The sequence below is a fragment of the Micropterus salmoides genome, unplaced genomic scaffold (assembly GCF_014851395.1).
Source record: "Micropterus salmoides isolate LMB-PRFRI ecotype aquatic unplaced genomic scaffold, ASM1485139v1 Ms_hic_scaffold_2898, whole genome shotgun sequence".
NCBI classification, from domain to species: domain Eukaryota; kingdom Metazoa; phylum Chordata; class Actinopteri; order Centrarchiformes; family Centrarchidae; genus Micropterus; species Micropterus salmoides.
This window is the reverse complement of record NW_024042148.1, coordinates 17,175-32,201: the sequence shown is the minus strand read 5'-3', so window position 1 is coordinate 32,201 and position 15,027 is coordinate 17,175. Positions and strand designations below refer to the sequence as shown.

General features: G+C 42.2%; 1 protein-coding gene across 4 annotated transcripts in view; it reads left to right on the top strand.

Annotated features, from left to right (window-relative positions):
- Positions 1-15,027, top strand: part of ano10a (anoctamin 10a) — a 35,977-nt gene that overhangs the window by 17,456 nt on the left and 3,494 nt on the right. For 3 of the 4 annotated variants that reach the window (XM_038692120.1, XM_038692123.1, XM_038692122.1), the window contains exons 13-14: positions 6,253-6,369; positions 9,535-9,551. In XM_038692120.1, coding sequence (XP_038548048.1) covers positions 6,253-6,369; positions 9,535-9,551 — 134 coding nt within the window. The remainder of the gene's footprint in view (positions 1-6,252; positions 6,370-9,534; positions 9,552-15,027) is intronic. The other variant, XM_038692121.1, reaches the window with a different exon arrangement.

Below are 15,027 nucleotides of genomic sequence, written 5' to 3'. Positions count from 1 at the left end.
AGTGCTGAGCACTTGTTGGCTGCTTTGCCTTGACTCTGCGGTCCAACTCTTCCCAAACCATCTCAAGAGGGTTTATGTTGGGTGATTAGGGAGGCCAGGTCATCTGACGTAGCACTCCATCCCTCTCCTTCTTGGTCAAGTAGGCCCTACATAGCCAGGAGGTGTGTTGGCGATCATTGTCCTGTTGAAAAACAAATGATGGTCCCACTAAGCGCAAACCAGACGGGATGGCATGTCGCTGCAGAATGCTGTGGTCACCATGCTGGTTAAGTGTGACTTTAATTTTGAATAAATCAGCAACAGTGTCACCAGCAAAGCACGCCTGCACCATCACACCTTCTCCTCCATGCTTCACGGTGGGAACCACACATGGGGAAACCATCAGCACACCTTTTCTGCGTCTCACAAAGACATGGGCGCAGAACCAAAAATGTCACATTTAGACTCATCAGACCAAAGTACAGATTTCCTCTGGTCTAATATCCATTACTCGTGTTTCTTGGCCCAAGCAGTTCTCTTCTTGGCTTATTTGCAGCAATTCAGCCTTGAAGGCCTGACTCATGCAGTCTCCCCTGAACAGTTGATGTTGATATATGTCTGCTACTTAATCTCTGTGAAGTATGTATGCAGGTTCTAATCTGATGTTCTGTTAATTTGCGGTTTCTGAGGCTGGTAACTCTAATGAACTTATCCTCTGCAGCAGAGGTAACTCTTGGGCTTCCTTTCCCGTGGTGGTCCTCATGAGAGCCAGTTTCATCATAGCATTTGATGGTTTTCACAACTGCACTTGAGGATACATTCAAAGTTGACACTTTCCAGATTGACTGACCATGTCTTAAAGTAATGATGGACTGTCCTTTCTATTTACTTAGTTGAGTGGTTCTTGCCATAATAGATTAGAACAGTAGATCAAGACCTTACACAAATTAACTCTTCACAAGGCACACATAATAACTGAAAACTATTCCAGGTGACTACCTCATGAAGCTGAGTGAGTGAATACCAAGAGTGTGCAAATCTGTCGTCAAAGCAAAAGGTGACTGCTTTGAAGAATCTAAAATGTAAAACATATTCTGGCTTGTCCAAACTTTGGACTGGTGCTATATGCAGTCACTGAGAATATCACAGTTAAGTCTTTGAGGATTAAAGAGATTCTTAAAACCCCGGTGTGGACAAAATTGTGTTTTGTCCAAAGTTTTTTTGTGTCTCAAAAGACTGATCATGTGTCCTCATGGCTCCCATCTTTAAACGCATCAGGCCCGGTTTGTATCAACAGTGTATCCAGGAATAACCATGAAGCCTATAGTCTCCGCAGCTGAACACGAGAGTGTGAGTTTGAATTACATATTCTGCTCATGTCACATCACACATGGAATGGCAGAATTACTAGTTCCTAATCAGTTGGATTGATGGTGGATTGAAATGCTAATTTTCCAATTACCGTGAAGGGGCGTCATGGTAACAGCATTAAGTGCTGAATACTGAATAGTGGAAATATCAGTTGCACTGGGTCCTCTTGATTTGTGCCAGTATTGTCAGCGGTGTAGCTCCATGCTCTCAAAGACCTGGCTGCTGTTTTAAGATTATAGTGTTTAGGTTGGGATCCCGGCTGAATCTGGGAATTGTAATTCTCTTTACCAAAATGGCAAAGATACGATGGTTCCAGGGACTCTTTTTTTGCCCCAATTACACTGAATAAAATTATAAACACAAGACATTTGTTTTTGCCCCAATTCATCATGAGCTTAACTCAAAGATCTAAGACTTTCTCTATGTACACAAAAGTCCTATTTCTCTCAAATATTGTTCACAAATCTGTCAAAATCTGTGTTAGTGAGCACTTCTCCTTTGCCGAGATAATCCATCCACCTCACAGGTGTGGCATATCAAGATGCTGATCAGACAGCATGGGTATTGCACAGGTGTGCCTCAGGCTGGCCACAATAAAAGGCCACTCGAAACTTTGCAGTTTCACTGTATTGTTCAGTATCTGGTGTGACCACCATTTGCCTCACGCAGTGCAACAAGTCTCCTTCGCATAGAGTTGATCAGGTTGTTGATTGTGGCCTGTGGAGCGTTGGTCCACTCCTCTTCAATGGCTGTGCGAAGTTGCAGTCAGGTTGAGACCCCGATGAGAACGATGAGAATGCAGGTGAGCTTCCCTGAGACGGTTCCTGACAGTTTGTGCAGGAATTCTTTGGTTATGCAAATCGATTATTGCAGCAGCTGTCCGGGTGGCTGCGCTCAGACAATCTTGGAGTTGAAGATGCTGGATGTGGAGGTCCTGGGCTGGTGTGGTTACACGTGGTCTGCGGTTGTGAGGCCGGTTGGATGTACTGCCAAATTCTCTGAAACGCCTTTGGAGAAGGCTTATGGTAGAGAAATGAACATTCAATTCATGGGCAACAGCTCTGATGGACATTCCTGCAGTCAGCATGCCAATTGTACGCTCTCTCAAAACTTGCGACATCTGTGGTATTCTGCTGCATATTTTCAAGTGGCCTTTTATTGTGGCCAGCCTAAGGCACACCTGTGCAATACCCATGCTGTCTGATCAGCATCTTGATATGCCACACCTGTGAGGTGGATGAACTATCTCAGCAAAGGAGAAGTGCTCACTAACACAGATTTTGACAGATTTGTGAACAATATTTGAGAGAAATAGGACTTTTGTGTACATAGAGAAAGTCTTAGATCTTTAAGTTCAGCTCATGATGAATTAGGGCAAAAACAAAAGTGTGGTGTTTATAATTTTGTTCAGTATAGAAGCTCTGTGTTTTGTCTAGGGGAGGCCTGAGCAATTGTGAATGAACAGGAGGAGACATGGGGGAACATGTAGGTCGAGGAGAAGATTAGTCGAGTCAAGTTCTTTTGCCAGCTTAGGCCCCGATTTACTAACATCCTGAATAAAAAGTACTAAATTGCGTGTGCATTCAAAAATATCGCACGTGCACAATTGCACAATTTTAGTACCTGTTATGGGTTATTTACTAAGAATGACTGTTTAGATGACTACAGGACCAAACACAATGGAGGTAAATGAGGGTTTTGTATGTTTTAATGGTTTCCGCCATGGAGAGTCGGGAGGGAAAGCAGACTGCTTAAAAATCTTGGTTTGTTTACTTCAGTGTGTCCTAAGTATGTGGAAATCGTATGTACAGGTACCTGCCCATCCTGCCTGAGATTGCACTAAGTACTTGAGACAGCACACCTGAAGAACTGCTTTGGGGAAACCCCAACATAAACAGATACAGTATGCTGCAATGCCATGAGGAAATGCCAGCAGATCGTGCTTCACCCAGCCAGAGGGAACAATCACCGACTGTCCGCACCGTGCCCGGTCACTCCGCGATCTCCTGTCCCTGGCCATGTACGCCCCAACGCCCCCTTCCCTCTCTGATACCTACAATGGGTTGTCTCGCTATTACGACCGGCACGCTGTGAACGGTTGGTGATCGTTCCCTCTGGCTGAATAAATTTTACGCGCGATTCATGCACTACTGCAACTAGGGGCTCTCTGCAGCGCCACGCAACTTTCTAAATTCTTCCCTCTCACAGAGAAAACAGGTCAGGATCGAAATGAAATTTGCTTTATTGGCATAAATGTTAATACAACAGTATTTCCAAAGGAAAATACAAAAAAAAAATCAATTCATATAGTTCTTCGAATAAATAAAAATTTTACTTCTATATATTGGATATAGAATATTATTATCTAATATTGTTAATTTCTATATGTTTTCTTTCATTACGGCTGTGTAACATCATATCATATCATCACATATCTGGCAACAATAACAGCAGCCATCTCTGCGCAACACTTGGCGGTTTGCACTTTCCTCTCTGACGTATTAAATACAGATGCTGTTGCACTCAAATGAAATTGCTTGTAGGCTTGGTATATCACATTGCGTATAGTACATAAATGTATTTGCATGTTACTTTGCACAATAAAATTGAAACGCGCCAACTTGCATATTCATTAAGGCAAAAGTACTAAATGAACAACAGGTGCTATCTTGCACTTTTTAAAGACGTCGTTCTGCGTGCACTCCGTTAGTTTGCACATATACCTTTTAAAGTGAGCATTTGAGGTGTGATCACAACCATATGTCAGACCTTGAAAAGAACAAAATTTTAGGTCACATTCTCAGCCTAACCTTGTGCTGCTGAACACTCACCAATATAAATTAGCCTTGAATAGCATTAGCAATCAACTAAGAGCTAGAGTGTTTTATTGTGCACTTTCAATCAATATGACAAGTCACTAACATCAGGGATTCCTTCGCTTGTTCTGCTTGTTAATTAGTGGAGCTGCTGTGCTGACTGGAATGACAAATAGGCTTAGTCTGCGCTTCTTTAAGCCAGAAATGGTGCTCTTGTGCCTGTGATAATCCTTTAGTATAAACTGCAAAGGGACAGGTCTTTATTCATTACCAGGGCTCGACATTTGCCATTTCTTTTTAACAGCTATTCTTTGAATCAACTGAAGGCACCGCAGTGGTTCCACAAATTTCCCAGAAACCTCATCTAGTGTAGCGTCTCGGCTGAAATAACAAGAGATGCGCCTGAGAAAGATCATCACACTCTTATAGGTCAGTTTAGTCAAATTAAGTAGAATTATGATCTTGACTACTTGGAAGCTAATCTTAAAATTAGTGTTTGCAAAGATTGTAATGTTAACATATCTTAGAGAAAATATAAGACCTGAAGACTAGAAGCACATAATCATTCATCTTACCCAAAAATCACTTAGTTTGATAAGACTGAAACCCAATAGTTTTAATCTACTGCAGCATACATGAGTCCATTACTAGGATGAGGAAAAGGGTACTAAATCAGAGGCGCTGATGGTAGCTGGCAGTCCTCCAGGTGGACTGGCACCAGTGTTTGTGTGTGCGGCAGGAGTGTATTAGTGTTTGTGTGGGTTCGCACACGTGTGTGTGTGTGTGTGTGTATTGTAGCCAACTGTTTGCTCAGCATACATGTCAGTGAATGTGTCATCCTCATTGGAAAACACACGCCCTGGTAATTCAGAGGTGTGCAGTTCAGCCGTTTAATGACAAGCACAAAATATTAGCCCTTGGGCTCGCAGACTGTGTGAGTGTTTTCTAGCACACCTGCGGTTTGGTTCACGTATGTGCGGCCACATAAAGTGCAAAAGAGCTTAATGAGGTGAATGCAGATCAGAGGCTGTGGTGATTAATAAATACACTCCCAGCCAATCACATGCCTGGTCCAAATGCTCTGAAACAGCTAAGCCAATCACAGTGATGCACGACTCAACAAATAAAGAATCGGCCTCTCCCATAAATCGTTACTTCATAATGTATTTCAAGAATATGGATTTGGATTTAATGAGCTGAAGGAGAAACTTTAATACAGTATGAAGCGGCTGAGAAAAACAGATACTGTAAGAATCACTCATTTTTATTTATATATAAATGCAGGTGTCCCTACCTTAACTACATTAAAGAGTTTCTGATGAGTATGTAATCACAATCTGGTGGTAGTGTTTAATTAAAATGGCACTTTACAGCAACATTATTACCTTATTTCTGCTCATTTGCTCAACTGTATTTAGTTTGTTGGTGTTTATAAAATCACCAGACTGGCAGCAGAGTGATGTGCCTGAAACAGATGTGGCAGATGTGACCAAAACACCCAAAAACTCGCTCTGCGCTGCCTCATTTGAATAAACCTCCCACCTTTTTGCACCTCTCCTCTGACCTCAATCCAAGTGATCATGTGTTTCACTTGTTGTAGACCCCCCCAAACAAGTAAGAAGCGAAGAAGACTGCCATTCAGACACAGAGCTTTTCCAGGGAATAATGTATTCCAAAGTGTCTGAGGTCTACAAGCCGCAGACATCAGCAGGCCGCATATTAAATATGCACGTTAACGTCATGGTCATTGTTTTATTTCAAAGTCAGTGTGTTGGAGTACAATGCCGACACTGACTTGTCAGTTCAAACAAATTGCTTTATTTTGTGTCCTCATTCAGTTTCAGGGACATTTGTCCAGAGGCTGTCAGTCTAACCCAATGTTCCCCGTCTCTTATTCTGTCCTTTCTGATTTTACAGCGCAGTACCCCACGAAGGACACCATCCAATAAAAAAAAATCTAGTTATTTTGATCTCTCTTTCAAACCATGTTGTCCTTACTGTGTTTGTTTTTTAAAGGATACAAATGAAAGCTGAAAAGAATTGTATTTTAATCGATTGTGATGTGTTTGTTGTTCTGTGACTTCAGCACGTCCTGCTGGCCTTCAAGTTCATCCTGACCTTCCTCATCCCAGATGTTCCCAAACACATCCAGATCAAACAGGCCCGGCTGGAGTTTGAATCACTGGAGGCCCTCAAGAAAAAGGTAAAATCCCGACTATATAGTCTCTGCATGGACGCAGACGAGCTTTAACAAAGAGAAATTATTGCAGACTCTTTATGTTGAGAGGAACATTCATACGTTTTAGTGAGAGAGCAAGCCTGTCATATTGCAGTGGAGACTTTATTTTATATGTGGGGATGGCAAAGACTTGAGGATAAAGGCAGAAATAAACAGTATATATAACATAATCCTTGAGCAAAAATAAATAAAATGAAAATAAATATGAACTCAAAATGTAAAAAGAGAAGGTCAGAATGTCTTTTTTACTTTTCAATGCAATTAGCAATCAAGGTGCTAGAAAGATTGGTCCACATAATCAATAAAGGTAAACAAGATTCTATTTTGTGATCCATTTAAAGTGAATTTCAGTTTGAAAACACGTCATCGCCTCCTTGATCCATTGTATAAAGAGAGAGAGCAAGACAAACCATCACGCTAATAACAGTTCTTTTCTGCCTTGTCATCACTCGGCAAGTTAAATCTTTACTAACTGTCCTGCGACATAAACTTAGGAACCATTAACTATATAAACATGGACGTGACGTCACCCATAGGTTTCTAAAGAACGATTGTGAACTTCAGTGTTGCTGGCTCTAGAAGTCGCCATCTTGGCAGGGCCTGACATGCCTAACTCATGGAAGTGGAGCGTAGGTGGAGCTAGCAGACAACCACCTAGTGGTTAGCCTCCTGTAGCAGCACCACCACTCAAAGCGGCCTCGCCCTTAATAATGCATAAATTAAGCCCTGATATAATTTCTATGGGTAAGTTATATAAATATTCATCAGAAAAATACTTTTCAGGTTTTTAATTTGCATAATGAGCAGCTTTAAGTGTGTTCTGTCTTGTCCTCGCCACCAGAGGGGCCTGTTGTCTGTAAACTGCACAGAACAGTGTCAGCAAACTGTTTGATTCCTGGGTACAAAGAGGCTGGGAAAATCTGTTTAATCCCATCTGAACCTTCACAAAATTTCAATAACGATCGTTACAAGTCAGTAAACAAGTAAAATAAGGAGTCAGAGCATGTTATATTAATTACAGTTAAAGCCCGCCATTCACATCGACACCACGCAGCAACCTCTGGGGTGGAACAATTAAGCAAATGCGGGAGTGCCAAAAACTGCTGTTCATCAAATGACCACTTGAGGCTGACTCTAAAAGAGAGTCAGTCCGCCTACACCCGCATGATGCAGTCTGTGGTTTAAATGCTGAAACTTTACAGCGGAAATAAACATGTCTACAGTGACAAAAAACTGTTTTGGTCTCTGAAGCTAAACTCCATGTTCATGATAACTGTGTGGGGGGTGAATTTTTATATAACTCACACATTTAAATTAAATTGAAGCTTACAGTTCAACAACCAGGCTTCATTCGTCCCGTCTCAGCTCCACCTCTTTGCCCATTTTCGGATTAACCAGAGTCGGGCACTGCCAGGATGGCAACGGCCGGAGCACACACAGAAAGAAAGCAGGTAGTCAGATCCCAGAGACACTGAGAGTTTGACTGTAATCCTGTCACTGATGCACAGCAGTAGGACACGTCTAAGCTGTGAACTGCACTGCTGATTGTGCGTCCATGCCGACCTCATCAGCATTGTTATCCAGTCCTGATCACTTAATGACTAAATTACTTACAAGGTGCGGTGACTTTAATACATAAACTGTGTGTGTGTGTTGGAATAAATGACATTACAGTATTTTTTGGTTTATACATTGTGATGTTTTAAAATAGATGACATGGTTTCACTGGATACACGCAGCTTTAAAACATCTGTTTGCGAAGAATAGATTTCTTCTGCAGCCATTTTATTTATCACCCTCGCTTCAATCCAGGCTAAAGTCCGTCATCAAGCCAAAAGAGGGAGTCTCTTTTTGTGAATGAGTAAAAACTGTGAGGAAGGAGACTTTAAAAGAATACGGCCCAGTTGGAAATATTATCCTAACTCAGGGTCAGTGGAAGGGGAAGGGCAGGCGGGTCTTGGCGCATCTCCACAGACTAACCACAAATTGAGAAAGATGGCAATGGACCTGCGGGATTTAAAATGATCTTCCTTTGTTTTATTGACCTCAGTGAGCAGGCGAGCTAGATTCACATCATCCTTCCAACTTAGACACCCGGGCTCAAACATCACCGCTTTAGTTCTCACAGAACAAACCTATTAAAGCATCGTCATACTTGAACAGCTTAACGTTGCAAACCTGCATTTGTCTTTCCTTGTTCTAAAATGAAAATGATTATAGGGCCTGCATTCAGTACAATCTCTAATTGAACACCCGTCATGGAGACCATTTGTGGGCATTGAGTTAGAAAGTTTAGTTCAGAAGCTGTTGGAGAAGAACATTACATTCAATCCTTTTGAGATATAAATGTTGCAGATGTTTTCCAGCCCTAGTGTACGTTATTAGATTTCACCATTCCATTTGTTATATGGTGATTTACTCGAGCATACATTAGGGCTCACACACGCACGTTTTGTGGCCTTGTTGAGGCTGTAATAAGTCCCTAGCCAAACTACCAGCCTCCCCACACTATGTAGACAGAGTGGAGATCTCCCGTGTGTGTCCATTACAACATGCTGGTCCATAGCCGCCCATTTAGCATTAAAAATGGGCTCTTAAAGCCTGTCCCAGACCACTTTGCTGAAGACAAATGGTGTGCGTTATGTTAATAGTATTGATATGGCTCCACAGTAAAGCATTAGCTTGCTCGGCACCATAGCCATTTGTTTGATGTGGACTGACGGGGCTGAGTGCTTCTCTGATGAGCTGTTTGGCTTTTGGTTCATCATTTTTCTCGTGGGGTTTTTTGTCATACTTCTGCTGCTGCTCAGTGTGCAGATATTTTACAGGGTTACATCGAGTTTCCCCCGTCCCCAAGAAGGACATAGCAACCGTCCTTCAGCAGTTTACACATGGAAATCAAGTGATTTCTGGTATCTTTACCACTGAAGGTCACGGGTTCACATTTTTGCAGGCAATAAAACCACAGCTTGTATACAGTAACCTGTTCATGTTCATTTCCAGTCCTGGTCAGACTGCAGACGTGATGAAAGACTTGCCGTGGACTGCTGAGTTCTTTGGTCTTTCTGGTATTTCAGCCAGTGATGTTTGGTTTGATGGGTGTTGTTCTGTGGTCTCTTGGTCCTGCAGAGGCAGCTCCACGGAGGGTGAGTAGCTCCGGATCTGTGAGTTTGGATGGTACTGGTTTTAAGACTGGAGTGACATTATTAAATGCTTTTGGTTTGGGTTTTTTTTTTTTTAGATCTGTGATCTAACATGTGTTCTGTTTGGATTGAAGTTTGGATATTTAGCAAGATCATCTTTTCCCCGGGCACAACCAAGATTAAAAGCAGTTATGGGTGATTTTAACAGTCAGCATGGCTAATACTTAACCTCATCACACCTGACCTACTGTATAAGTTAATCAAAATGAAATATACACACCCTGGGTTTTAAATGTTTTTTTCTACCTTGTCAATCGTCCCTGTTTGCAGCGGTTGACACTCTGTTTGACCTGAGCCTCAAAAACACAGGCAGACAGGCAGCAAAGCCTTCAGACTAAGTCGGAGCTACATAAAGGTAGTTAGACTGCTACTTAAGGCAAAGCATTACCATCTACTGACTGAAGTAGACAGACATAGTGGGGATCAGTCCGGGAGACTGATGCTTGGTTAGAAGAAGCAGAGATAACACAATTGTTGCAGTTTTGAAGATGTCATTTAGTTTCAGACTAGTTTAGCTGTAAAAAGCGTTACATAATGCATAACACACACATAATGCAGGACAGCACTACAAGTGCACACCGCATACAGGGGAGGAGTGATGATCCTCAACGCTGTACGTTCAGATTCATTTATTAAATATTATTATTATTATTATTATTGGTGTTTCTGCATCATTATTTGTGATGGAGGGCAGGGGAGGGAGAGAGGGGATGACGAGCACAGGGTTCCCCTTCGAGTGATTTACCAGAATTCGTGGCATTGATCAATTTTTTCATATTTAGAATTTTCTCTTAGGAACAAATGAAACTTGTGAGTGGTCCAGATTTAAGAGTTTTAACTAACACCTTAATAAAAAACTAATAATTTGGAGTGAACTGATGATACAAACATTTACTAAACTAAAAAATATGCAACTCAAACAAACCTAAAGCAAAAATAAAATTTACCATATTTACCACATCATCATCATGGCTCCAAATTTACTGAGAAGGTTTTTATTTTTAGATTTTCATTGGCATATTTCAGCACAGCACCATCTGCAGTTCAGTAGATGTTGGAACATGTTCTCAGCTGACTGACAGCTGACTGAGTGTCTTCATGCAGATCTCTGTCCAGGATCATCCTCTGCTGCAAAGTGTAACACCACCTACTGTAGGCTATGTTATCTCATCTAACATCTCTGTCACATTCCCTCAACCACCCCTCATGTTGGTCATGGACAGTTTTCCTTTAGAAAGATGTTTTCAGCATCTAATTTAATGTTAGAGCATTCCCATTTTATTTCTGCCACAGTGGTCACTGCTCTGGTGACGCGTTGTTGACAGCTGTGCTGTGCAACACGGCTGCAACAGTCATGCAACAGTTGTAGATCTGTGTGGAAGTTGACATTAGGGTCTCATTTGTCTGTGTTGACAACAAAACGGGGCTACTTTCTAATAAAATAAAGGTTAAAAAAATAAAATTAAAAAGTAGCTGAACAATGGGTTCATTTAAAGCCTAGGTAGCCCTTGATGTTGGTCAAAATATGGTGCAGTGTTCTGGATGTGTGTTACTCTCAACAATTCCCATGAATGGAGCAAAACAAACAATGAGCTGATCCCACTAACATGTATTGTGTGTGTATCCAAAGCCTAAAATCTCTTCTTCCTCTGTGCTATAGAGCTCCATTGTTGTCCACAAGCCATTAAAAACACACCAGGGGCTTCCTGATGTGTTTTTAATAGTTTTTGTTGCACTGGCTGACATGTTCCTTCATTACCTAGAACACACACACTGTAGTTTATTATGACTCAGTCGCACACACACCGCCCTGTTGTCGTAAACACTAACTAGAACACAAAGGTGTGTATTAATCCACTGCTGAAAATTCTCCGGTCTGAGTAAAGTTTGATTAAAAATTGCTGTTGTAGGAAAGTGAAAGTGTAAATTTGTGAGCCATGTTTGTGTCTTCAGTAGGAACCGCTGGGCTTGGAGCGGAGAGCCACAGACAGGAAGTGAGAAAGTATTGAGAGATGAACCAACACAATGTTGGTGTGGGTATCTGTTGACTATAAGAAGGAACTACAGATGTGCACGTGAATGGAGATGAAAGCATTCAGTTTATCAGGATTACAGTGACTGGAGGTAGGCGGCACGGTGGAGCAGCAGTTAGCACTGTCCCCTCACAGCAGCCCGGGTGCTCTTTGACACTGGGCGCTGACGTGCAGACACAGTCACAGCAGGACAAAGTGGTGACACACTCACGTTCCCACAGGAGACACTTGATGAGACGCACAAGTGACTTTCTTGGCAGCACTTCTCAAGCTCCAAGTCACCTCCCTCTGTGCCGCCATCTCATCAGATCAATCACAGCAGAATGAACGGGCACAGCGCAAGGTCATTTCACACCTTAACCCTGACTTTGTGAGACAGAGAAACAGATACAGCGGAGAACTTTCCATTTGATGTCATCCCCCGTGAATGCAAAACGTTGTACGCGTGCGACCCGGTGTTTACTGTGTTGGTTCTCTGTTGCAGCTGCGGATATAAGGCTGCAGAAGCTGCGGGTCATAGTGTTGAATATTATAGTAGCTGTGAGTGAACATTTTAAGAAACAAGTGAGATAGTGAAGAAACGAACGTCTCCATATAGCAGGACTGGTTAGCTTAGGCGAGGTTATTTAATGGATTTCTGCTGCACATTACAAATTGGGACACAATGCCCTCTTGGTTGGAAAGAGAGTGAAGTTACATGAACGTCTGACACAAATGGGGAATCCACGGCCCCCGGGGTGTCTCTGCCAGAAATCTTATGATACATCTGTTGGCTTCAAAACACTGACTCCAGCTCCCTTCCATTGGCCTCCTCTTACCAAATATTAATGAGAGCCTGCACGTGTTTGTTTGTCTAACAAAAACTGTTCTTCATTGTTTTTCTATTTTAAACTACTGGTTGTCCTGGTTGATGCAGATGCTGGAGTAAAATGGTGGCCAGAATGGTGTTTATTGTAATCATCCTTGTTGTTGTTTGTAAATTTGGAGTGCACATGTATTCAAGACTTTATGGTAAGTCCACTGAAACGGACGAGTGCGAGCTGACAAGCAGGTTAGCGAATTTATCCGGTCAGTTTGTCTCTAGTGTTGCAGTATGAGAGTCTAACCTGAAGAGAGGCTGTGAAGTCTTCATGTTACGCGATCTGAGAAACACGTACAACATTATTTATCAAACCGGGTCGGACTTGATGAATTTAGCGTGAGGATACGCATGTGAAAACGTCTGGTTTTCAAAATAAGGTGTCTATACAGGATGGAAATAAGATTAATTGGATCATATTCACAGAAATTATAAAACATTAAAAGTAAATGGACATGTAATTTACTTGGGCCTTGGACCCCACCCACCATGATCTCTCCAAATCCTGTGGGAAACACAGAGTAAAAAGCACATTTGCAAATGGCACATGGCAAAAAAAAAAAAATAATGGAAAAAATTTACTTGTTCAGTATTCGGGAAAGCTTTTCATTATTTTCGGCCTCGGCCAGGAATTTTCATTTCGGTAGTTAAAAATAGCTCCTTGTTGTTGTCATAAGTGATAAACCTGAATAAACCGAATATCTTGGTTTTTAACCAACTGTCAGACTAAACAAGTCATTTGCTGGCGTCTCCTTGGGTTATTGGAAGCTGTGATGAGCATTTTCACAATTTTCTAACATTAAATAAACCAAACAATTGATTAAATCGTGAAAACAATCCACAGATTAAATGGATAATTATCATACACGTTAGTTGCAGCCCTGCAATGTTTGGATTGTTGGAAAGTCAGACGAAGGAGGCTTCTGCCATCATCCGAGTGGAGGTTGAAAGACAGGGCTGTGGTGCTGCAGTGTTAAAGGAACAATCCCCCATCCGACACACAAAGTGTTCTGCGCAGTCAGCGGTCAGACAGGGACGAAGACTCACACACACCCTTCATGCTCCACAAGTGGACGAGTCATTACAGTTTGGCACTGTAGTATGTCTCATACACACACACACGCACACAGGCCTAACAGAGGATCACTTTAATAGTCTATATTGTGGCCTTACTAACGCTGACATGGAGTACTGTAATCCCAGTGAGTTACCCCCACACTCCAGAGGGTTAAATAAGCCCAGGCCTACAGCAGGTGCATGAGTGTGTGTGCAGAAGTGCCTAACGTGCTTGTTGCATGTCCGTGTGTTTGTGTTCACATGTGCAAAGAAACGAAGACTCTGCTGGAGGATGAACACGCCCGTTTGAAGCCCCTGGTTTGTCCGTTTGCATGACAGATGAAATGGGGCTGTGTAAAAACTCTGCTTCCTCTCCTCTCTGATCAGTACCGACATATCAGGACAGTTAGCAGGACATGTTGAGCAGAGAGTAGCTCTGGCTCCCGAGACGCCCCTCCGCTGGAGCTGATGATGAATTAATCTATTGATCGTTTCAGCACCACTTGCCTGTAATTAAAAACATCAGTAATGTTTATTCACAATACTGATCTTTAAATTCATAGACCTTATTGTGTAGTCCCCACCACTCAAACCACACAGCTCTGCCAGCCTGTGCTGTTGCTGCTGTGATAGCAATAACTTTTGGGACATAGGTAAAAAAAGAAAATCTGTCTTTTACTGCATTTTATTGTTTCATTTCTTCAGCCCAAAATCACACATTTGCCTAAATGAGCTTTCCCGTCTTTACAGCAGACAACACCCTCTGTCCTTAGACCCTCGATATGGATAAAGAAGCTCCCTCAAAGACCCTTTAACGAACATGCAGAGATGCAAACTTTTGTCGGTAAAATCCAGCTGAAACGTATTAATCAATGAAAAGTGTCAAACTAAAGTTAAATGAATCACCCAGTGTAGGGCCCTGTGATCTCCGTGATGTGGATAATTTGAGAATAAAAATGGATCGTGGAATTTGCCAAAATGTGGATGCACTTCATAAAACTTTCCCTAGCTTTATAAGCTTTTTAAGCCAACAGAGGAAACTATACTGCCATGATTTGGTGTCATTTACGGGCACGCTGCTTCTGTCCTTTCACCGCGGGCAGGGTTCAGCGCCTCCTGTTCACACACACACACACACACACACACACACGCCATCATGTCGAAGTCGGCGTGCTAGCAAGAGCTCATCGCTTCAGCAAACTCTCAGAAGTGAAACCACGTTGGCAGACGCAAGGCGCGAGCTCATTTAAGTCTTTGTGGCTGTGTGGGCGGAGTCAGATATTCTGTAAGAAAAAATTACATCTGGTCAAGCTTTGTAAAGGAGGCCCCCGTGGGAGTAACCTCCGTCAGACCCACTCTTTACTGTGTGTTCAGCAGCATGAGGAGGCTGTCCTGCAGAAGATCCATGGGAAGAAATGATCAGGAATCAACTATGTTTAAAATCCTGTTTAAGAGGAGACAATTCACAGAA